Source organism: Macaca thibetana, chromosome 15 (genome assembly GCF_024542745.1).
Source record: "Macaca thibetana thibetana isolate TM-01 chromosome 15, ASM2454274v1, whole genome shotgun sequence".
Lineage (NCBI taxonomy): Eukaryota > Metazoa > Chordata > Mammalia > Primates > Cercopithecidae > Macaca > Macaca thibetana.
In genome coordinates, this window is record NC_065592.1 from 58,764,478 (window position 1) to 58,786,990 (window position 22,513).

Below are 22,513 nucleotides of genomic sequence, written 5' to 3' on the forward strand. Positions count from 1 at the left end.
TTACCAGGCATGAACTGTTAGAGAGGGCCAGACCCCAGACTCACACTCCTGCGAGGGAGTGCTCACTATCTGGGGAGGTAGAATTTTACACAGTAAAATTATGTATTACAAATGGCCTATGAGTAATATGAGCTCCAGGTGGTTTGGGAGTACAAAAGAGGAAATATTTGCTGTAGACTGCTCTGACAAGAATCCTGGGAAGAAGCAATTTGAGTTGGAAACAGAAGGATGGCTAAAACTTCTATAGGCATAAATTTCATAGATTTATAAATTTATTTAACATATATATGTTATATATATATATAGACACACATAGTATCACTTAAATGACAGGTACTGTCTGAAGAGTCTGGGGACACAAAAGTAAACAAGGTAGAAATAATTCCTGAACCATCAGACAATGAATCAGACAATTATAATACAGTATGACTAGTAACGTAACAGAGCAGGGTGTTTGCAAAGTGCAGAGAAAGGGCTAATTCAGACAGTGAGTCAGATAAAAAGAGATGATGGTGGAGCAAAGAAGAGTCTTCCAAGTGGAGGGACAACTTACAAAAGGCTAGAGACAAGGAGGAGGCTGGCCTGCTTGGAGATGGAGTCAAAGAGTCATGCTAATACATCACTAGCCAAGTGTGCCTGTTGAACACTTGAAATGTAGCTAGTGCAACTGAGCAAATGAAATTAATTTTATTTAGTTTTAATTAAGTTAAATTTAAAAGTTGATAGCCACTTCAATATAACTGGAACAACTTAGGTATGTGAGTCTATTTTTTCAAAGTAAATTTTACGAATTTTAAACACAGATAGAACATTTCTTATAAAAATTTAGCCTCATAGCCAGGCATGGTGGCTGACGGCTGTAATCCTAGCACTTTGTAAGACCGAGGCTGGCGGATCACTTGAGGTCAGGAGTTTGAGACCAGCCTGGCCAACATGGTGAAACCCTGTCTCTACTAAAAATACAAAAATTAGCTGGGCATGGTGGCAGCACCTGTGATCCCAGCTACTTGGGAGGCTGAGGCAGAAGAATTGCTTGAACCCGGGAGGTGGAGGTTGCAGTAAGCCGAGAACATGCCACTGCAGTCCAGCCTGGGAGACAGAGACTCCATCTAAAAAAAAAAAAAAAAAAATTAACCTCTGAATTGAGATGTACTGTTAGTATTAAAATATGATTCCAAAGGTTTAGTATTTGAATAATATAACATTTCATAATTTTAAAATATTACATGTCTCCATAACATTTTGGATATATTAAAATATATTACAAATAATTTCAACTGTTTTTTAATTTGTAAATATGGCTCCTAGAAAATTTAAAATTACATATTGGCTCACATATTTCTATCAGACAGCACTGATTTAGAGTGCCATGAGGTGTAGGAGGTGAGAAACAGGCTGGAGTAAGTCACAACATGCAGGGCTTTGCAAGTCATATGTATTGGGAAGCTGTACATTCAAGATAGTATTGGCTGGAAGCCTACTAAATCCCAAGCACTAGTCTGGTCATTTGGGATATCAGTAAATGACAAGTTTCCTGCTGTCACAGAGGTTCTATATTTTGGAGGAACTGTGTGTGTTGGGAGTCACAAAACAATAAACAAATATATACAAACACTAGAGTATGTAGGGAGAAGTTAAGAGCTATGGGAAAATTGAAAGGTGGTGCTTGTAAGAGTCCTTAGGAGTACTTTGGGCACGGAGTGAGGGGTATTATCATCTGTTAAAATACGATATTTGGGGTTGACCCACTAAGGTGATTCTGGAGCAAAGATTTGAAGGAGGTGCTGTAGTGAGGCCAGGTGGTTATCTGCTGGGAGAGTTTTCCAGGTAGAAGGAACACAAACCAAATACTCTAATGTTAAAGGCAGGAGGAGGCCTGGTGTGTTCTTGGAAAAGGGCTGGAGCAGAGTGAGTGAGAAGACAGTAGTGAGAGGAAGTCAGAGAGATAGGAGGGCAAGTGCAAATCACATGAGGATTCATAGGCTATCATAAAGATGTGGGATTTTAATACAAGTGAAATAGCATTTTGAGCAGATCATTCTGCCTCCTGGGTTGCTTGATCTAGGGAACAAAAGTAGATGCAGGACCTGTTAGGGGTTATTACAGTATCCAGGTGAGATGAGAGTGGCTCAGACTAGGTTGGAAGCAGTAGCTGTGGTGAGGAATAGTCAGTATCTTGACACATTTGGATGGTAAATAAATTTTTCCTGGTTTGAATGTGGGTTTTGAAAAGAAGAGTCAAGGACTTCAAGTTTTTAGTCTGAAGAACTAGAAGGATGGAACTGCTAGACTGAGATGGGAAAGCAGGTGTAGGGGAAGTTGAGGAGTGACCACGAAGGAACAAGTGAAGATGGAGAAGTTCAAGGATTGAGCCCTAGAGCAGGCAACGTTAAAAGATCAGGGAGAAACCAGCAAAGGAGACTAAGAAGCAACAACCATCAATGAAGGAAGAAAATCAAGAGTGTGGTGTCCTTGGAAGTCAAGTAAAGAAAGCTTCCAAAGAAGAGGAAGGGGTCAAGTGTATCAAATGTGGCTGATAGGAAATGAAGGGTTAAGTGTGAAAATTGACAATTAGTAAATCGGCGACCTTGAGAATCTTGGTGGTGCTGAAGGTGGTGCACTGGCAAAATCTGAAATGAAGAGGACTAAGGAAAGTCTGGAGAAGAGGAATTGCAGGCAGGAGAATCAACTCAAGGGACTTTATGCCAATGAAAAGCTTAAAAATGAGACAGCACATAGAACTGGGGTCAAGAATTCAATGGGAGAAATAAGCATATTTGTGTGCTGAAAAAGTGATTCAATAATAAGGAGAAAAATGATTATGAAAGGGGTAGTTACTAGACTGATGTCCTTACTAGGTGAGAAGCATGGGGTCTGGTGGTGCATAAGAGAATGATTAGGGAGAAACACCTATGACAGTAGTTCTAAGTGGGACCAGCATCATCTGGAACTTGTTGGAAATGCAAATTATCAGGCCATGCCCCAGATGTCCTGAATCGGAAACTCTGGGGTGGCACCATGCAACCTGTTTTAATAAGCCCTCCAGGTGATGATGATGCATGCTCCCGTTTGAGAAGAACTGTCACAGATGGTAACAAGAGGGAAAACAGTTTGGGAGAGAACAGAGAGGGGGTCTTGAAAGTGTGCTGCTGCTGTTTCAGTTCTGTCCGTGAAGAGGGAACTAAAGTCACCTGCTGAAAGTGAAAATGGGGAGGTGTTTGGGAGAGCTGATGAAGGGTTTTAAGTAGGAAAGAAATATAATCAGATTTTTATTTACACAAATATTTGTTGAGCTTGTGCTAAATACAAGGAAAAGAGGCTCCTAAACTGATGAGTTAAAAAAACAACTTCCTGTCTTTACAAAAGCTTACAGAACAGTGAGGGAGGCACATGTCTGTAAGAGAATGACAGCCCCTAAACAAAGTTATCATTCAAGGCTTTCTCCTAAATAGTTAGATATACTTAACCCATTTAAGTATTACATATGTGGCACGGTTTTTTTCAGTCCCTTCACCCTTCTCTTGGTGCTTTTTAGATAGTCATCCTCCTGAAAGCATGGTGCCCAGAACTGGATACAGTGCCTCAAGCATAACCTATCAGAAGTTAAGGCCAAGAATCATATATTTTATCTCATGTTACATGAACTGCTATGAAGCTAGGTCTCCTCTAGTATCCACTCCTTAAAATATATACATTAAAGGAACAGTTGCCTACGGTGAAAAGTTCAACCACTATAGAAAGGTATGAAGTCGACAGTTTAAGTCTCTTGATTCATCCCTCAGAATCTATCAATAAGTTTCTTTCCAGAAACTTTCGGGAAATATAAACATCCTATCTATACATCACCACAAACTTATACTTATTTTACTCTATGTATTTTTGATTTCCACTTTTGTCATGAACATTGTTCCATACTGGTGCATAAACAGATATCTATTCTTTTTGACAACTTCACATTACTTATTTGAATTGATGTACCTTAGTTTATTCAGAACATCCTATGACCCTGAGAATTTTAGTCATTCCCAAGCTTTTGCCTATAACAGTTCCAAGATGCACTTATATCTGCAAAATATTTTTAGGTATCAAATGTAACCTGCTGTTCCAGCCTTTTTCAATCTTTTTGGTTAACATTCTGTATATAAACAATTCAGGCTGTCATCTTTTTTTTTAAGTTTATTTTTATGTTAAAAATATGTTTGTAAATGTCAAAATTAACCAAGCCCTGACACCTGACAAGACTTACAAGAAAGGAAAATCACAGACAAATCTGTCTCATGAGCATAGATGTAAAAATCAAACAAAATATCTGCAAACCAAATCCAGCATTATATAAAAGGGATAACATACCATTACTAAGTAAGGTTTGTACCAGGAATGCAAGATCAGTTTAACATTAAAGAATCTACATTAACGAAATAAAAGAAAAAAATCAAGATTTTTTCAGTAGATGCAGGAAAAAGTACTTGGCGAAATTCAAGCGCACTCATGACACTCTTGGCAAAATAGGAATAAAAGAGATCTTCAATCTGATAAAAACATGAAACAGAAAAAACTTATAGCTAACATATTTTAATAGTGAAAAATTAGACGCTGTCCCCTGCTGTTGAGAGTAAGACAAGAATAACAACTCACACCACTTCTATTCAACATTAGGTTGAAGGTCCTAGCCAATACAACAAAGCAAAAAGAAATAAAAGGTAAAGACTGGAAAGAAGAAGTAAACTGTTGTTAATCATATATGAAATGATTGTGTACACAAGGTATCCCTAAGGCACTTGCAATAAAATAAAAATAAGAACTACTACTGAACTAACTGAATGTTATAAGATTACAGAATATAAAGTCAATATAAAAAAATAAAACGTATTTCTGTATACCAGCAATAAACTTAAAAATGAAATTAAAGTACTATTTACAATGACATTTCCACAAAATATTTAGGAATACATTTAACAAAAGATATACAAGACTTCTTCACTAAAATTACAAAACATTGCTGAGATAAATTTAAAATTTTAAAAGACCCAAATAACTGCAGAAACATACCATGTTCATGGATTGAAAGGTTCAATATTGTAAATTCTTCTCAAATCGACCTAAAAATTCAGTGCAATCCCAATAGCAATTCCAGCAGATTTTTTTTCTTAAAGAAAAATGGACAAGCTTAATATAAACTTTATAAAGAAAGGACCTGATAGACAAAACAATCTTGGAAAAGACTGCAGGGCTTAACAATACTTAATTTCAAGACACCATAAAGCCACAATAATCAAGACAGTAGAGTACTGGCATAAGAAGAGACACAGATAAATGACATAAATAGATCATCCAGATCCATAGATAAACGGTAAATTGATTTTGACAAGGGCACACAGGTAATTCAATCAGTAGGCAAAGATTTCTTGGAATACACAAAAAGTACCAACCATAAAAAAAATTGATAAACTAGGCTTCGTCAAAATGAAACACTTGTTCTTTGAAAGATATCATTAAGAAAATGAAAGGGCAAGCTAAAGACTAAGAATAGTCACAATACATGTATCTGAAAAAGAGTATATCCAGAATAAACAATTCTTACAATTCAATAATAAAGCAAAACAATCTAATTTTTAAATAAAAATATTTGTACAGATAGTTCACAAAATATGTGAATGGCCAATAAGCACATGAAAAGAAGTTCAACATTTTCAATCAGAAAAGTGCAAATCAAAACCACAGTGAGATATCAAAATAGACCCAATAGAATGGCTAAAATTAAAAACGCTGACAATACCAAGCTTTGTCAAGAATTCTTGTAAATTACTGGTGGAACTGTGAAACTCCGTCTCTACTAAAAAATACAAAAAAACTAGCTGGGCGAGGTGGCAGGTGCCTGTAGTCCCGGCTACTCGGGAGGCTGAGGCAGGAGAATGGCGTAAACCCAGGAGGCGGAGCTTGCAGTGAGCCGAGATCCGGCCACTGCACTCCAGCCTGGGCGACAGAGCGAGACTCCGTCTCAAAAAAAAAAAAAAAAAAAAAAAAAAAAATTACTGGTGGGAGTGTAGGCATTTGCACAAGTGAAAATATGTTCACAAAAAGACTTGTAATTTCATGCTTATAGCAGCTTTATTCGTAAAATTCCTCAAATGGAAACAATTCAAACATTCATCAACAGGTGAACAGATAATCAAATTGTAAGATAGGCATATGACAGAATACTACTAGGCACAAAAGGGCACAAGCTAGAGATGCATGCAACAACATGAGTGAATCTCCAAAACAAAGAAATAATGCACGCTGAAATTGTCTTTCTGAAGAAATTCCCCTCATTCTTCTGGATCCCAAGGTTCTCAAAGGCATAGCTGGCAACAGGCCCTGAAATGGCTTCCTCTGGACTACCCTACTAGTCTTGGTAGATTTCCTCTATCTTTGGCATTCCTTTTTTTCTTCCACGGTCTTCATTCACTGCTGTCCTTCTTGCCTATCTTGAATTATTCTATACTATTATGAGGACAACACAGGTTCTTCCATGTTGAAACTTCAGTTCTTTGCCTTGCTGGGCCAATACATATATTAAGCCGGATTCCATGCACACTGGTGTTCCAAGGTGCAACAATCTTCAAAACATTTGAGGAGTGTATTAGTCTGTTCTCACACTGCTGTAAAGGACTACCCAAGACTGGGTAATTTATAATGGAAAGAGGTTTAATTAACTCACAGTTCCACATGGCTGGGAAAGCCTCAGGAAACTTACAACCTTGGTGGAAGGCGAAACAAACACGTCCTTCTTCACATGATGCCAGGAAGAAGTGCTGAGCAAAAGGGGGAAAAGCCCCTTATAAAACCAACAGGTCTTGTGAGAACTCATTATCATGAGAACAGCAGCGTGGGGGTAACCACCCCCATGATTCAACTACCTCCCACTGGGTCCCTCCCACAACATGTGGGGATTATGGGAACTACAATTCAAGATGATATTTGGGTGGGAACATAGCCAAAACACATCAAGGAGGCACTCTAGAAATTGTGGCACAAACTCCTCAGTCCGTGACTTCCTAACCCAGCAGATGCTCCTCGAAACCTTATCAAATTGTTTCACTGGATAAGTGCTGGCTAAATGCTTGTTGAGAAAATTAAAAACATGTTCAGGCCACTGTCACAAGAATGAATAATTATTTGGAAAATACGTGTTGCTGTGGTCACAATAATGCCCCTGAAGTAACAGCCAGAGAAGAGGCTCCAGGAGCATCCTGTGGATGCCAGAGCAGGCTCACATGGCACTTGCAGGGTGGCTGGCTCAGGGCACATTGGGGGTCACCTTAGTCACTCCCTCTTCAAGGAAGTTCGCTGTCCTCTGCTCCTGAGGGTGCCACTGTCCCGGAGTTTTCTTCCTTGAACCAAGCCATGGTAGCTACCTCTGGCCCTGCACAGCGACTCATGCTAATGAAGGGGGCAGTGAACAGGGTACAGGTCATAAGGACCAGGACCCTCGGGGACCACAGGGCCAGGATGTCACTCTCAAAACCATGAAAATCAATGCCAAACACAACAGCAGATTATGCCAACAAAGACTTCTATGTACATGCAAATCTATTAATCAGTAAGGGCTAAGTTACTAAACTACAGCTTCTCATGATGCTCACCATTCATCCTTTGGGGAAACCAAAATGCTCACAACTGACCCATGGTGTTCACTTAATATACTAGCTTAAATAATAATTAAAAAAAAAACTAGTACAGCATCACAAGTGAGAAGTATTCCAGGAAGTGTTCTTCAACAATATCCTCAAGCATAAGGTATGAGGAAAAGTATATTGGCTTTGCGTAAGGCATGAATGATTGGGTGAAAGAAAAGAGTATACTGCATTCATTTGGTTAGTCTGAAAATGATGTTGCTAGAGAAGGCTATTTAATCAAGAAAAGTACCTCTGCAAGTTGGAGAGAACTGTACTTTCTGAACACAGCAGGAAAAATGCCCATATTTTTGCCCTGACATTCAGACACCTACTAAGAATGAGGAAAAGTAAGGTACCAACTATGTACCATATTGTAGCGAAAACAATCACAGGTTACAGAGCTAGAGAAGCCTGGGTTCAGGTTCATTAAGTTCTCTACGGATTGCTAATGGATAACCAGAGTTGAAATTTAATACTACATGAGGGAATCCAAGGGTCATAATCATACTTGACCCAAATGGCTCACACTAATGACTCAAATTAATAATGGGGAGTAACTGTTTTGTTTACAATCAGCAGCTTATTATCTTGAAGTCAATCTCACAGACACAAACAAACACATTGACTTTACAAACTTTTTAAATAAAAGGTTCTGTATCCTGATCCTTAAGTATCCTGTAATAGTCTACAGTGAAAAGAAAATAATTCTGAGGAAAAATATCTCCTCATGATAAAAACCTGAAGAAAACAAAAAGCCATTTTTATAAAATTAACAATAAAAAAGAGTTAAAAAAGCAAGCTTCCACTTTATTAAAAAGCAAAAATCACCAACTTGTGTAAAATAATTTAACTCATAAAAAGGAGAATCAAACATTACTTCTTAAAATATCAGACACCATAAAATGTGCCTTTAGTCTTTTAAATAGTTTGCTTTTAGACTACCTCACTATTAAACACCTAGCTCTTCTCAGAAAGCTGTTGCAAACCCAAGTATTGTTCTGACTGTACAGAAATCAATGATCCTCTTCTTTTGCAGAATAAAGATGTAACTCCCTTAAATGACATTCACCTTAATATTACTGTCTTAAATTCTGCTTCATTACCAGAAACAATGTTTTTAAGAACTGGATCTTTCTAAATCCATTTTTATTTTTACAACAACTTTACTATTTGATTATATTCATTGTAGAAAAATGTGAAGACACAGAAAGATTCAAAGAAAATAAAAATGATCCCAGTATCCCTCCCCTAAATACAATAACAAGATTATATATATATTTCTTTCTAGTTTTGTTGTATATTTACACAGCATTTAAAAGCAAAACTAGTACTATAAAATGCTACCGCATCCTTTTTTCATTTCATATATAGAGCAACCATGTCTTTTTAGGACATTAAAATATGCAAAAAGGATTTTCAGTTGGCTGATTCACAATCTAATTATAACTAAGACATAATTTGCCTCCAATTGCTGGGTATTCAGATTGTTTTAATTATTTGTTATTATAACTATCATTATTAAACACCCTTCTTTATATGTAATTCTTTGTATGTATCTCTGATACGGTTTTAAAGAGAAATTCCTAGATGTAGAGTTCCCAGCACAAAGTACATCAGTATTTTTAAGTCTTTTGATGCATTTTACCAAATCGCCCTCCAGAAATACTGTACCAATTTATAGTCGCATCAATAAATAACCAAAGAGTCCCATTTCTTCCTCATATTCTTTGGCAGTATAGGAAAGTAGAGATTACCCTCCAACCTTTATTGTTGCAAATGTAATAGGGGGAGAAGATAATGGTGGTTTTTTTTTCCCTCTACAATGTAATATTTTTTCCCACATGTTTACTGATCATTTGCTTTTCTTCTGTATTTTGAAGTTGTCCAAGTCATTGAGGAGTCTCTAATACACACAATGTCTTGTCTTTCTTACAACATGCTCTTTGACAGGCAAGGGCATGAAAGCTGCATGTCTTTCCCATATTTTTTTCAAGTTAAGCAGGAATTTCCAAAATGACTGGAATTAGAATGTCTTCTTTTCTCCTGGGCAGTCATGCTACTTTAATGTCTTGGTAATAAAACAGAAAACTGGGCCATATTCTGAAAGGAAGAAAGGAGGCAGTGATATTCACATGTAGGCGTAATTACTGAGATGTTTGTTAAAAAAAAAACAGATTTTGATTTTCTAGATCAAAGTGAGGACTCAGGAAACATACACTTTAAATAAATTCTACAGATAATTTTCAAGTTCACTAACCAGATGTGGAACTTTAGGTACTCTAAACTCTTGGTTCCTCACCTCCCTTTCCTGTTAAGTGAGGTTAATAATGCTTATCTCAGAGCATTGTTCTGATAATCACTTACTGCCACACCAACCCCCAGCCTGGATTATTGTTTATGCAACCTCTATCCCTTATCCTTACCCCACTGTAAGAAATCATTGAAATTTTTATGTGTATCTCCAAACACCATAGGATCATCATCACAAGTCTTTAACTTTGCAAACCAGACCTTGACATATAGTAGGTGCTAAGTGTTTCTGAAATGACTTAGTGAGGGAATGAATGATATATATTTCAGTGCTTAGAGGACTAAAAATACTACCCCAGAATAAGGGATTATTAGTATGGTGTTCCTTAATGTTACAGAATGAAGGCCAAGATTCTCAGTTTTGTCTAGAGCAGGAATTCCTAATTTTCTCTCTCTCTCTCTATATATATTTTCTCTATCTATCTATCTATCTATCTATCTATCTATCTATCTATCTATCTATCTATCTATCTATCTATCTATCTATCTCATAACCCCCTTTGAAAATCTGATGAAAGTTATGTAAACTAAGCCTCTTTAAAAATGCATACAAATAAAACCACACAATTTCAGAAGCTCCAGGAAAGGAGAACACTGATTTCTACTCTCCAAGCATTTTTACTTAAAAATAAAGCTAAAACAGTAAATATATTACTTGAGAAATTAACTTCAAGCTTTTGAAAGACTATGGTCAAAGTGGGGTCAGTTGGGAGACTTAAATAAATGAACTTGGCTGGGCGCAGTGGCTCACGCCTGTAATCCCAGCACCTTGGGGGGCCGAAGTGGGTGGATCACGAGGTCAGGAGTTTGAGACCAGCCTGATCAACATGATGAAACCCCGTCTCTACTAAAAACACAAAAATTAGCTGGGCATGGTGGCGCGTGCCTGTAATCCTAGCTACTCAGGAGGCTGAAGCAGGAGAATCGCTTGAACCTGGGAGGCGGAGGTTGCAGTGAGCTGAGATCGTGCCACTGCCCTCCAGCCTGGGTGACAGAATGAGACTCCGTCTCTAACAAACAAACAAGCAAACTTCTATGACATTTTGCTAATAATAGTACGAGTCACATTTCTGGCAAACCAACATGCGTTTTTTATGCAAGCTCCAGTTGTGCCACTTGACTGCACTCAAATGTATTTTTTCCCTTTTAATTCTAATAATAAGGGTTTCCTGCATCTCTATTATGATAAAACACTTCATGGGGGAAAGGGGATATCATTTATTCATTAAATAAATTTAGCTCCTAGGTATACAGTGTTGAAACCAATAGATTTGTTTCTTAGTAGGGAAGATAAACTACAAATTCCAACATTCCTGACTGTCAGTCCTAACTGCTGAGAGACACCTTAGTTACAGTGGTGTGCTGGATCCTGTTCGTACCAGCTTGCAAGAGCTGACTGTGTGTATCACTTCTCAACTTGTCAGTGGCTTCACATTAGTAGTGTGAAATTGGCCGTACTGGAGCACTTGTACTATGTAAATCAGCAAACATTACAAATCAAGGGTCTGCCATGCCCAGTGATTGGCAGTCACTTACCACCATACAACGTCCTCATTATACTAAAACTGTGGCTCTCTTATTCCAGAGCTCCTAGGTGGTAATTCAGGTAGGGAGGGCTTAGATCAACCTTTCAAATCCTCTCTCCACCACCGCCAGAAGACCCAAAAGTACAGGTGTATTCTAGGAGACTTCGAGGTATGGTCCTCTTTGCATAGTAGGGGAATGCAATATCTGATCAGTTTGAGACAAGTCTTTCCCTATGTGGTTAAGAAGAGTCACAAAGTGCCCAAACAAAAATCATGCAACTCTGAGTTTATCAGTTAAATTATATTCTGAGAATTAATACTAGAGTTGGAAAGCTACCAATCTACAAACATCCCAGAGGTATCATTAATTACTGTTTAGTTTGATGCATGATTAACCTTAAGCAGATATTTTCTGGCACCATTTTGGTACTATTGTCAGAATTTTGGCTTTAAAGGATTGCCACAAATTTGAATGGATCTGCCAAAGAGAAAATAGCTTTGTCAACAATGTAAGCAATATGCAGAGAAAGCATTATCAGTCTTCTGAAGTAAGACTTAGGGATATTACAGAGCAGGATAATGTGGAAATCTGGTACACTAGATAATAAAACTCTCTCAATGGTCTTGCATTACCAGCCAGAAAATATGACTACTCAATTTCACAAGTGGGTAGTATGGTAGTAGATGTCACAAAAACTTGTTGAAAACATCTAGGGCATAAAATACATGAGGACCAAAGGTGAAATGCATGTAAGAAAAGAATAGAGAGTCTACAGACATGCCTGATTGTACATGGCTGACACTTACCTTCAGGTTATGGAGGGTTTCTGACCATTCCGTGGACCCTATCTGAGGTATAGTAGTCAGCAGTAAGCTTTTGGCTTTATTAGCATTTTCTTTCAGGGTCTTTAAGACCCGGTCCACCGAAACCTAGAGAAACAACAGCACTGGAGGTTACTAGAACTTAAAATTCCACTGCTTGTCATAAAACATTTTTCTGAGTTCCAGCCTTGCTACAGTCTAAATGTTTGTGTCCCCTCAATTTATCTGTTGAAACCTAATCCTCAATGTAGGAGATTTGGAGGTTGGGCACTTGGGAGGCAATTAGGTCATGAAGGCAGAGTCCTCGTGGATAGGATTAATGACCTTACAAAAGAGGCCCCAGTGCCATTCTTCGAGGGCCCCTTCCACCGTGTGAGGTTCTAATGAGAAGATGGCTGTCTATGAGAAAGTGGGCTCTCACTAGACACCAAATGTGCCAGTCCCTTGATCTTGGACTTCTCAACTTCCAGAAATGTGAAAAATAAACTTCTGTTATTCAGAAGCCACCCATGTTATGGTATTTTGTTACAACAGTCCAGAGTAAGAAAAACATGACTTGTGAAGGCTTTTTATTCTACATTTAAACCCCTGAGTTCAAGTTCTGCATTTATCAAGATGGTCTTAGTCCTAGGAGACCTAGGGAGGTCCCGGAGAAACTCAGTGACATCTCTGAAAAGCACTGATGAATTCTGATATGATTTGGATCTGTGTCCTCACCAAATCTTATGCCGAACTGTTGGAGGTGGGGCCTGGTGGGAGGCGGTTGGATCATGGGGTTGGATTTCTCATGGTTTAGCAGCATCCTCAGGTGCTGTTCTACTGACAGTGGGTTCTTGTGCGATCTGATTGTTGAAAAGTGTACAGCACCTCTCCCCTCTCTCTCTCTCTCTTGCTCCTGCTCCCACCATGTGAGATGCCTCACTCTCCTTTTGCCTTCCACCATGATTGGAAGTTTCCTGAGGGCTCCCAAGAAGCTGAGCAGATGCCACCATCACACACCTGTACAGCCTGTAGAACCATAAGCCAATTAAACCTCTTTTCTTTATAAATTACCCAGTTTTAGGTATTTCTCCATAGCAATGTGATAACAGACTAATACAGATTTCAATATGGTATCTGAGAAAATATCTCAGATGTATAATGGGTTAGTATGGTCTAGAAAGATGTGGCTGTTCTCTTCATGTCCACAGTTGAATGGATTACAATGTTAAAACTGTTGCTACACTGGATAATCCAACAGAAGTATGTTTCTCCTTAGAAAATTATTCCAGCTAATAAAGAAAAATATTATGGAATTAAAATACCACCATTTTTATGGCTCCCAGTGAATTAATGGATTGGCTGCTAACATCACAAACAGAACCAAACAAACAAAATCCCAAATAAACCACTCATTATGTGCTTCCTGATGAAAAAATAAAATGCTACCTTAAGACACCTGAATCTGATTAAATATCTAAATCTAGCTACCAATTTATAGACAACACAGAGGACAGAGAAGCCTATTAAACTACTCCAAGGAGACCATTTCAGCAATTCAGACTGTGGGAAACTCAACAGGACAAATGATCTGGTTCCTTCATAAAAGCTTGCAACCAAAAAAATAAGGCATTTAACAAGAAATTTAAATTTTGGCTGGGTATATTAAAGAATTATTATTGGAGAATGAAAATGATAATGTGCTCATGTTAGATACCTCCTGAAGTGTTTATGGATAAAATTATTGATGGGAGCAATAATCATGTTGGTTGTAAGTTAATATAATGGTTGAAGCTAGATGCTGAATTCATGGAAGCTCGTGCTATTGGCTACTTCTGTATATGACTAAAATAGCTTCATAAGAAAAAGTTGAAGAACGTGAATATAAAATTACCATCAAAGATAGAGTACTTGACATGCCTTCCTACGCTTCGAAGAAATCCAACATTCGGGACACAAGGATTACACCTTTCTATTTCCTTAAGTATAGTCCAGACCCTACCCAGAAACACCAAGATGTGTGTAGGAAAAAATGATGAAGACTGCAGCAGAGGGGAGTCTGCACTACTATGGGAACACAAAGCAGTGACAGGCTGGGTATCTGCCAGGTACATGTAAATGATGTATTTTAAGCTGAGTCTTTGGATGTAGAGACATGAAGCATCCAAGAAATTTGCCTTGTATTTACTTATTGCCTTATATATTTTTCCTGTGACTGGTTATTTCTGTATAGATACTGACCTCCCTTTTCTTTGTTCCAGCTGTTGGGCTTCACCCAAAACATCCTTTCCACAATAAACCCTCTGTTCAAGGTGCAGTTCAAATGCTTTTCCCCGATACTACCCACCTCTCAGGCCCCGCTACTCCATCAGTCACCGTCTGATGACCACCCTCTTATGAGCCAGCATTATACCAGTTGTTTTACATATATCATTTGGTTTAATTCTTCCAGTAATCCTTCAAGGTCTAACTGACTAAACAATGACTAAACAACCTCCACTCCTCACCCAGAGCCCTGGCTTCATTCTAGAGAAGAGTAAACAAGTGAAATAACTCGCCCAATGTGACAAGCAAATGGAGCAACTAGAATCTGAAGATGGGTTTAGAAAACTCCAAATCCTTCTTGCCACGCCAGGCTGCACATCTGCACAAAGCACAACGATACACACGATTGGCTGAAATAATGCCATCTTTATGTGGGCCCTCCTTGTGGCATTTAACACTGTCTTCAAGCCTTTCCACTTACAGAGCTTAATTTCTCTGCTTTTCAAAAGTAGCTCCAGCTGACTATTTCCCCAACCTCCTTTGGCTACTAAAGGAAATCACTGCTGGTTCTACAAAGGAAGAGACATATGTTATTAGACTGAGCAGAAAGCCACAGGCAGGAAGCAAACCGCTCTCAGGGTGTGGCAGGGGCTGGAGTTTCCTATTAATTGGAAGCAGCTTCTTGACATTACGAGGCTGAGTTATTCCTTAGGTTACCAAAGCTGCCAAATAAGATATTATGTTGTGACTTAATGTAAGAATTTGCAAATCTCTTACATAAAAGGCATCCTAGTACTAAGCAAACAGTCTATTACACTGAGGAGTCATCGTAAGGAATTCATGAAAAACAAAGAACCTGTGTTCATCTACGACCCAAAATACTGTACACATGGATGGACAGATGGCAAAAAGATCTAACCCCATTTTACGTGAAATTAGATAGTAAAACAAACAACTCTCTAAAACAGTGGTACAATATTAGTCCTCTTTGGAGACGTCACTTACCCTAAATGTGCTCAGAAAGGTCACCCCTAAATTTTTTCCCTACTTCAAAAGTGACTGCAGTTTTGTCCCTTTCTTTATCTTAAAATGAGATAAATGACAGGACAAATGATCTAGTTTCTTCAAGTAATACAAGGAATAAAAAGAGAAAGAGGTGAAAATCAGATTAAAAGAGACAAGAGGTATATCATTAAAATACAATGTATGGATTGTAAGGGATTCTGATTTGATCAAATTGTTAAAAATTATGAGACTGAAGGAAAAAGGAATAGTCTGAATAGTTGATTATATTAAGAAATTAATATCACTATTTTTGTACAATGATGGCATGGTTATAACTTAATTTTAAAAAGACCTTTTAGGAAAATATTTACTTCACAATGAGGGCAGGGGAGAGGGAATTAGGTAGGGACATACCTATGACACAAGATTGGCCATGGCTAATTGTGGAACCTAAGTGATGGGTACCTGGAATTCATTATATTCCACCCTGTACTTACACAGATGTTTAAAGTTTTGTTTTGTTTTGGAAGCTGACATTGTTTCAGTGTCCTCAAATTCCAGCTGGATCCTGCTGCCTTCTCTGCCTGAACCCCTCACTGAACTTCCATCTGAAACCCTTACCATGGTCTATAAGGCCTGGCCCGGCTGTATCGCATCCCTCCTCTCTCTCCCTTCTCCCCGGTCTCCCTCCTTTCCACTCTACTCAATCATGCCCTTCTTGCCCATCACACTTAAAACAGGAAGGCTTCTCATACTTCAAATATTTAGTCTGGTCAACTCTATTCAGTTGACCTACTGTACCCTTGTACCTCACCATTCTATTTCTTTATAACCATTAGCTTTCTTATATTGGTTTGCTTAACTTCTATCTCCATTAACAGAATGTTGTCTCCTTAAGGACTTGTCTATTTGCTGTCACATTTCTATGCTAAACATAGTATATAGCCACAGTAGGTTAAATAGATGGATGTGAACATACAGCCCTCTCACGAGGAAAGGGTTAAGTTATAGATTTTTTTCCTTCTTGAAAACAAAAAGTAGCACAGCAGAAGAAATTGGCAATCAAAATACACCTTTATCCTTAAAATAAGGACCAGGTCATAGCATGATTCTCAACACATCTACATGCCTACAATGTACTATTCACTGTTAATCCTTGGGTAAAAGTGTCCCTTTCTTTCCTATGATCTTTGTTCTTACCTTCCAATAGGAACTATAGAAAATGTTGACAACTTAAAACCTTGTAGAAAGGCACTTTCTGAAACTAATGTAATAGAAACAAACAGTTAAGACATCCTCTTATTGGCACCCAGAAACCCATGCTATATGTGCTCAGAAGAGAATTCCACCTACTGCTTCCTCATGCTCCTTCCAGCAGTCATAATCTGTCGCCATGGCGATACTTGCGTAACAGATTCCAGCCTCCTTAGCAAGAACCACCTCTGGAACTGTGGTCATGTTGATTACATCCGCCCCCCAGGTGCGGAACATGAAGCTTTCTGCCCGGGAGCTAAAACGAGGTCCCTCGATTGTGACCATTGTCCCCTTGGAGTGGCACCGGAGTCCTAGCTTCTTAGCAGTCTCTATAAGAACCTAGAAAAGAAAAACCAGAAACTTCAAAACATACAAGCACATGCACAACTTAAGGCTGCATTTCCCCCCAGTGTTTAACAAGTTGATTTCTTAAAGACGATTTGTCACCATAATAAATGCCTACTATCTGCCAGGCTCTCAGAAACAACATAGAGGACCACAGAAGGGTGTTTCCTGGACCCTTTCTCATTTACATAATCCTCTGTTTCCCCAGCCCTTTGCATATAGAAACTAATAGCTACACAAGTGACCACCCAGCTTTTTCTACTCACCAGGCATTTGTTTATATGCTTTAATCTCATCTGCTGCTTAACAACTTTAAGAGACTAAGCTGGTTTGAGAATACAGACTTGAGTCTTAACTTTCAACCTCGCAGGCTAAGCTAAGATGCCTCTCATTGCTCATCTTCTCAAACAGGTGTGTTGAGTTCTACTTCCAGGTTCCTGAAAAGTTAATTCTCATTACTTTTAAAAACACAGAATCTGAAGACTTCTGTAAAAGCTTTTTCTGGTTAGAAAGTGATTTCTCTTTTGCCTACTGCCTTTCCACAGACTTGTGCTGATTGTTTTTCTATCCAGGGATAAACATCTTGGAATTCCTTTAGCAGCAAGGTTAGGCATGGGTTTTTAGAAACATCATTGAAAAGTTTGATGGTTTTCTCCAGTGTTTTATCTAATACTTCACATCTAATCTTCAAGTTATTAATTACCTTCACTTTTTCTTAGCTTATGCTTCAATATTCCCTTTAAATTAAAAAAAAGTCTTTTCAACTTAACTGTTAACTTACTGAAGAACTGTTGAAAAATCATCTCTGTATGCCTTAGTTTTCTCAAGTGTAAACTGAGAATAATGATATCGCATAACTCAAATGTATGAGGAAGATTAAATGAACTAAGGTATACACAAGCAGAGAAGCATGCCAGGTACGCTGTATGCACTAAGCTGGTCTTCTAACAATTATTAATACTCGCAGCTTCTACACATATTTGGCTAACCTTCCTGGGATACTCTATAAATAAAGTGGAGTGACTCAAAGTCAAAGTCTCCAATCTGGGCAAAGTCTCACCTGCACGTGTGCTCATCACATAAACAAATTAACTTATTTCCTTAAAAAATAACTTACACTATGCCACTGCAATGGGAAACAGAATTTTAACAAGAGTCTTGGCAACTCAAAATTTAGCAAGCTATGGACAATGAACAGTTGATGCTACATCATGTTTATCTTATAAATGCTGAAAATACAATTATGCTTAATTAACACTTTTCCCTAAAAAGTGTATGTTACAAATGCAAAAGCCTAAATCTCTACCCCACCCCCTTTTCCCCCCAAAATTAAGACATACCAAGCCCACTCCTGCTGGTTCAATAATGTCTTTAAAGATCCCGAATAACTGAGTTGTATGCCTTGGCTAAAGTTCAGAGTGCTTCTAGAGATGAATGGCTCTTGACAAGTCCTCATTGTCACTCTGGCACTTTGGGAGATAGGTACCATGCTTGTGAGGAGGAGGAAGAAATGGAGGCTATTAATATGTGTCAGCCACCTGAACGAGCATTTTGCACTCCTTTAAGAACAGCTAACACTATCTTAAGGTAGCAAAAAATATCAAATACAGGGTCAAGGTCCAGGTCTGAGGTTAAGATGATTTCATTTTCTTACTTCGTGTAATCACTGTGAACTACTAAAAAGACGGATGTGGTAGTGAAACTACCACAACCCTCACCAAGGAACTAGCAGTATTAGATCACCAGCCTAAATAGATTTAATGTCAGGACTTTCGTATTAACTCCTAAAATGAATAGAAGTAACACTGCTTTTGGAACACATATTTGTACATGGTACAAAACTTAAATAGTACAAGTAAAACCACTGTCCCTTCCCAAGGGAAACCACTATTACCAGGCTTTTTTTTCATTTCGATAGTTTTTGGGGAGCAGGTGGTTTATTGTGATATGTATAAGTTCTTTAGTAGTGACTTCTGGGATTTTGATGCACCTGTCACCCATGAAATGTACATTGTACCCAATGTGTAGTCTTTTATCACTGATCCTCCTCTCCCACTTCCCCACGAGGCCCCAAAGTCCATTATATCATTTTTTTTTTTGAGACGGAGTTTCACTCTGTTGCCCACGCTGGAGTGCATTAGTGCGATCTTGGCTCACTGAAACCTCCACCTCTCAGGTTCAAGCAGTTCTCTGCCTCAGCCTCCTGATTAGCTGGGATTACAGGTGCCCGCCACCACGGGCAGCTAATTTTATTTTTTTGTATTTTAGTAGAGACCCCTTTCACCATCTTGGCCAGGCTGGTCTTGAATTCCTGACCTCCTGAGCCACCCACCTCGGCCTCCCAAAGTGGTGGGATTACAGGCATAAGCCACCGCGTCCGGCCCCATTATATCATTCTTATGCCTTTGCATCCCCATAGCTTAGCTCCCACTTACAAATGAGAACATAATGATATTTGGTTTTCCATTCCCGAGTTACTTCACTGAGAATAATGGTCTCCAACTCCATCCAGGTTGCTGCAAGTGCCATAATTTTGTTCCTTTTTTATGGCTAAGTGGTATTCCATTGTATTAGAGTTCTCTAGAGGGACATAACTAATAAAAGGGAGTTTATTAAGTATTAACTCATGTGATCACAAGGTCCTGAGGAGCAAGGAGAGCCAGTCCAAGTTCCAAAACGAAGAACTTGGAGTTTGATGTTGGAGGGCAGGAAGCATAAAGCATGGGAGAAAGATGTAGACTGGGGGACTAGGCTAGTCTCTCTTTTAACATTCTTCTGCCTGCTTATATTCTAGCCATGCTGGCAGCTGATTAGATTGTGCCCACCAGATTAACGGTGGGTCTGCCTTTCCCAGCCCACTGACTCAAATGTTAATCTCCTTTGGCAACACCCTCACAGACACATCCAGGATCAATACTTTGTATCCTTCAATCCAATCAAGTTGACACTCGGTATTAACCATCACAAGTCCACATGAATCCATATACATCTCCTGAAATAATAATCTTCAAATAAAGACAATAAGGTCATAATTACACCTAACATAATACAACTATCCTTTGTGCAACTAGAAATGCACCAAACACCAATCCAAATACTACTACATAAAGTTAGCAATATTTAAATGTTGATGTGAAGTCAATAAATCTTATGTCATATGATAAAGGAGAAAAAAAATAAAATGAAGATATTTTCTTAGTACAATTGTATACATGCACAAACTGTGTTTAACAAGAGGAGGAGGAAATACTCATGACAATTACAGTCCTCATTTCCATAGCTGGTCACAGGGTTGTAGCTGGTATCGATGACTACCTTCTTCTACTACCCATTCTGTATTCCCTTTGCCTTCAGCAAGCACCTCAGTAGGTTGTGGTTTTTTTCCTGGTGGAGTGACTGAAATCTTCATTCCTGAATAAACTGGGTCATTTGTAGTCCTGCCTGGATTGCGCTGTTGTAGTTTCCCAATGACCTTAATTACAGGGCAGGGTAATACTAAGAGACACCCTAATGGATCTCCTGTATTCCATGCATACTCTTCTTTACCTCCATTGGGGATTAGTAGACCGATTTCATCTTAATAGTCCGGGTCAATCACTCCAGCCAGCACTGTAATTCCCTTCTTAGCCTGTGGACTTAAAGGTAGGAGGAGCCCAAAGTATCCAGGTGGCAAGGATGGAGGCTATGCATGGGCACAGCAACGTGCCTTCAGGACCTGCTTGAGCCTAGTCATATATATATATATATACACACACACCATTTTCATATGATAACTGAATGCTGCTGTGCACAACCCACTTTATGGCTAGACGAGTGAGAAAGCCCCCAGTTCATGATAGGCAGTTCAGGTGGCATGGTGACTTGATGACCCATAGTCAAATGTTCACTTTCCACCAAAGTCCAGTAACAGGCCAAGGGCAGTCTCTCAAAAGGAGAGTAGTTATCTGCAGAAGACGGCAGGACCTTGCTCCAAAATCCTAGAGGGCCTCACTGTAATTCACCTATGGGGGTCTGCCAAAGGCTCCAAACAGCATCCCTATCTGCCACTGACACCTCAAGCACCATTGGATTTGCTGGGTCATACGGCCCAAATGGCACAACAGTTTGCACAGCAGCCTGGAACTGTTGCAGAGCCTTCTCCTGTTCTGGACCCACTCAAAACTGGCAGCCTTTTGGGTCACTCGATAGATGGGCCAGAGTAACACACTCAAATGAGGAATGTGTTGCCTCTAAAATCCAAGTAGGCTCACTAGGCCTCTTTCTTGTGCCTCTTTCTTGGTTGTAGGAGGGGACAAATGTACCAACTTATCCTTCACCTTAGAAGGAGTATCTCGACAGGCCCCACACCACTGGACCCCTTAGAAATTTTACTGAGGTAGAAAGTCTCTGAATTTTAGTCAGATTTATTTCCTGTCTGGCATGCAAAGGCCTCACCAATAAGTCCAGTGTGTTTGCTACTTCTTTCTCACTGGATCCAATCAGCATACTGTCATCAATGTAATGGACCATTGTGATATCCTGTGGAAGCAAAAAGCGATCAAGGTCTCTCTGAATAAGATTATGACACAAAACTGGAGAGTTGATATACCCCTGAGGTAGGACAGTAAAGGTATACTGCTGGCCTTGCCAGATGAAGGCAAATTGCTTCTGGTGGGCCTTATGGACAGGAATGGAGGAAAAGGCATTTCCAAATCAATGGCTACATACCAGGTACCAGGAGAAGTGTTAATTTGCTCAAGTAATGAAACCACATCTGGTACAACAGCTGCAACTGGAGTCATCACTTGGTTAAGCTTATTATAATCCACTGTCACTCTCCCCAAGATCCATCTGTCTTCTGTATGGGCCAAATGGGAGAGCTAAATGGGGATGTGGTAGGAATCACCACCCCTGAGTTTTTCAAGTCCTTAATGGTGGTACTAATCTCTGCAATCCCTCCAGGGATGTGCTATTGTTTTTGCTTTACTATTTCTCTAGGTAGAAGCAGCTCGAAGGGCTGCCATTTGGCCTTTCCCACCATAATAGCCATTACCTTACCAGTCAGGGAGCCAATGTGGGGGTTCTGCCACCTGCTAAGTATGTCTATGCCAGTTATGCATTCTGGCACTGGGGAAATGACCACAGGATGAGTCTGGGCACCCATAATACCCACTGCAAGTCAGACCTGAGCTAAAACTCCATTAATTACCTGACTTCCATAAGCCCCTACTTTAACTGGAGGACCACATTACATTTTGGGTTCCCTGGAATCAACGTCAGCTCACAGCCAGTGTCCAGTAGTCCCTGAAATGTCTGATTATTTCCCTTTCCCCAATGCACAGTTACCCTAGTAAAAGGTCGGAGGTCTCC

General features: G+C 39.2%; 1 protein-coding gene across 4 annotated transcripts in view; it reads right to left on the reverse strand.

The window, feature by feature from the left end:
- The window catches only part of MTAP (methylthioadenosine phosphorylase), a 117,826-nt gene that overhangs the window by 55,874 nt on the left and 39,439 nt on the right, over window positions 1-22,513 (reverse strand). Inside the window, exons 6-9 of one of the 4 annotated variants that reach the window (XM_050761141.1) lie at window positions 21,599-21,682; window positions 16,919-17,158; window positions 12,302-12,424; window positions 6,090-9,758 (exon numbers count right to left, since the gene is read on the reverse strand). In XM_050761141.1, the coding sequence (XP_050617098.1) occupies window positions 9,720-9,758; window positions 12,302-12,424; window positions 16,919-17,158; window positions 21,599-21,682 (486 nt within the window). In that variant the 3' untranslated portion in view covers window positions 6,090-9,719. Of the gene's footprint in view, window positions 1-6,089; window positions 9,759-12,301; window positions 12,425-16,918; window positions 17,159-21,598; window positions 21,683-22,513 lie in introns of those variants that run through there. The other 3 variants (XM_050761143.1, XM_050761140.1, XM_050761142.1) reach the window with 3 other exon arrangements.